Below are 2,500 nucleotides of genomic sequence, written 5' to 3'. Positions count from 1 at the left end.
GGTAATGGTGGTGGAGAAGTACAAACCACCACCACCACCACTATTATAATTATCATGTTCTCTCATTATAACTGTCATCATCATCATCATCATCATCATCATCATCTCCACAATAATGATGATATAATGATGATATTTCTCCCTTACTTAACTAGGCCTATCAATTGCAGTTTCATCTCTTCCTCTTTCGTAGTAGTAGTAGAAGTAGTAGTAGTAGTAGTAGTAGTAGTAGTAGTAGTAGTAGTAGTAGCAGTAGTAAAAGCAGTAACAGACGCACTAACAATAACAACATCAATAATAATAATAATAATAATAATAATAATAATAATAATAAATAGTACCGTTAAGTAAGGTAATTTGTGCGCTCAGGTGGAATAAACAGTTAGTACGGAGAGCCAGGTGTTGTGGACGAGGTGGAGGAGGAGGAGGAGGAGGAGGAGGGAGATGGTAAAGAAGGAAGGCAAGAGGAGGAGGAGGGTGGGAGGGTCGAGAGAGAGAGAGAGAGAGAGAAAATCAACAGGTGTTAGACGTGACCATTACCGCAAAGCTTCTCTCTCTCTCTCTCTCTCTCTCTCTCTCTCTCTCTCTCTCTCTCTCTCTCTCTCTCTCTCTCTCTCTCTCTCTCTCTCTCTCTCTTAATCTCTCCCACCTTATCTATCTATCTATCTATCTATCTATCTATCAATCAATCAATCTATCTATCTATCTAACTCTCTATCTATCTATCTATCTATCTATCGTTAACTCCCTTCCCTTTTATCTACTGCAGTGTTGCCAAGTATAGATCTCTCTCTCTCTCTCTCTCTCTCTCTCTCTCTCTCTCTCTCTCTCTCTCTCTCTCTCTCTCTCTCTCTCTCTCTCTATCGTTAACTCCCTTCCCTTTTTATCTATTGCAGTGTTGCCAAGTATTGTTCTCTCTTCCTTTTTCTCTATCTCTATTCTCTTTTTCCTTTCCTTTTTTTTATCTATTGTAGTCATTTCGAATATTTATCTATCTATTCTTATCTCTCTATCCTCAATTTCCTTCCTATGTATCTTATTATTATTATTATTATTATTATTATTATTATTATTATTATTATTATTATTATTATTATTACGAACCCAATTCTTCTCTCCCGATCGTCTTTTGTCTTTTCCGATCGTCTTTTGTCTTTCCCGATCGTCTTTTGTCTTTCCAGATCGTCTTTTGTCTTTCCCGATCGTCTTTTGTCTTTCCCGATCGTCTTTTGTCTTTTCTGATCGTCTTTTGTCTTTCCCGATCGTCTTTTGTCTTTTCCGATCGTCTTTTGTCTTTCCCGATCGACTTTTGTTTTTACATTCTTATATATTTCTTCTCCCTTCCTTCATTCCTTCCTTCCTCCAGTGATTTATTTCCTCCTCCTCCTCTTCCTCCTCCATTTTTCCTTCTTCTTCCTCCTTTCTATCTTCTTCTTCCCCTTCTTTCTCCTTCCTTCTTCTACCTACGCATTTATGTTCTTCTTTCTTCATCTTTATCTTCTCCCTCCCTCTCTCTCTTCCTCCTCCTCCTCCTCCTCCTCTTCTTCTTCCTCCTCCTCCTCCTCCTCTCTGCCCCACTAACATATATGAAGAGGTAGAGGGTGGCATAAAGCAGTCTCTCTCTCTCTCTCTCTCTCTCTCTCTCTCTCTCTCTCTCTCTCTCTCTCTCTCTCTCTCTCTCTCTCTCTCTCTCTCTCTCTCTCTCTCTCTCTCATATTGTGCGTTATCACGTCTCCTGTTGACTGAGTGACTCTCTCTCTCTCTCTCTCTCTCTCTCTCTCTCTCTCTCTCTCTCTCTCTCTCTCTCTCTCTCTCTCTCTCTCTCTCTCTCTCTCTCTCTGATGATGGTGAAAATATATGACGAAATGACGGAAAAAAAAAAAACAATTCAGTGCTCTCTCTCTCTCTCTCTCTCTCTCTCTCTCTCTCTCTCTCTCTCTCTCTCTCTCTCTCTCTTGTACAAAGCGCGGAAGTTATATCACAAACAGTTCATCTCGATTTCGCATCACACACACACACACACACACACACACACACACACACACACACACACACACACACACACACGCTATTACAGTACAAAAATAACCGGAAGTACATTTTTGTTGACACCCTCCTCTTCTTCCTCCTCCTCCTCCTCCCTTCCTCTTCCTCTCTTCCTTCCTTCCTCTCTCATTTCAACTTTAATTCTCTTCCTTTTCTCTTTTTTTTTCCTTTGTTTTCTGTATTTCCGCTCTGCTTCCGGTCTCTCTCTCTCTCTCTCTCTCTCTCTCTCTCTCTCTCTCTCTCTCTCTCTCTCTCTCTCTCTCTCTCTCTCTCTCTCTCTCTCTCTCTCACCTCCGTTTCTTCGATCAAAACTCCTCCACATCTATTCCACATTCTCCTCTCTTCCTTTCCTCCATTCCTCCCTCTTCCCTCCTCCTTTCCTCCCTTCTTCCTCCCGCTCCTGGACCGCGAGAGATCCAGGCGGCGGCGGGAGGAGGAGGAGGAGGAGGAAGAG

At 41.9% G+C, this 2,500-nt stretch overlaps 2 protein-coding genes across 21 annotated transcripts in view; both read right to left on the bottom strand.

Annotated features, from left to right (window-relative positions):
• Positions 1 to 2,500, bottom strand: part of LOC126985753 (uncharacterized) — a 123,338-nt gene that overhangs the window by 51,372 nt on the left and 69,466 nt on the right. The gene's annotated exons all lie outside the window — the stretch shown is intronic.
• Positions 1 to 2,500, bottom strand: part of LOC126985748 (serine/arginine repetitive matrix protein 2-like) — a 16,792-nt gene that overhangs the window by 13,903 nt on the left and 389 nt on the right. For all 4 annotated transcript variants that reach the window (XR_007739002.1, XM_050840992.1, XM_050840993.1 and 1 more), the window contains exon 1: positions 2,338 to 2,500. This exon is cut by the window's right edge. Coding sequence is in view for 3 of the 4 variants with exons in the window: in XM_050840992.1 (XP_050696949.1) it covers positions 2,338 to 2,500 (163 nt within the window). In the remaining variant the exon portion in view is untranslated. The remainder of the gene's footprint in view (positions 1 to 2,337) is intronic.

The sequence above is a fragment of the Eriocheir sinensis genome, chromosome 60 (genome assembly GCF_024679095.1).
Source record: "Eriocheir sinensis breed Jianghai 21 chromosome 60, ASM2467909v1, whole genome shotgun sequence".
Lineage (NCBI taxonomy): Eukaryota > Metazoa > Arthropoda > Malacostraca > Decapoda > Varunidae > Eriocheir > Eriocheir sinensis.
This window is presented reverse-complemented; position numbering and strand designations above follow the sequence as displayed.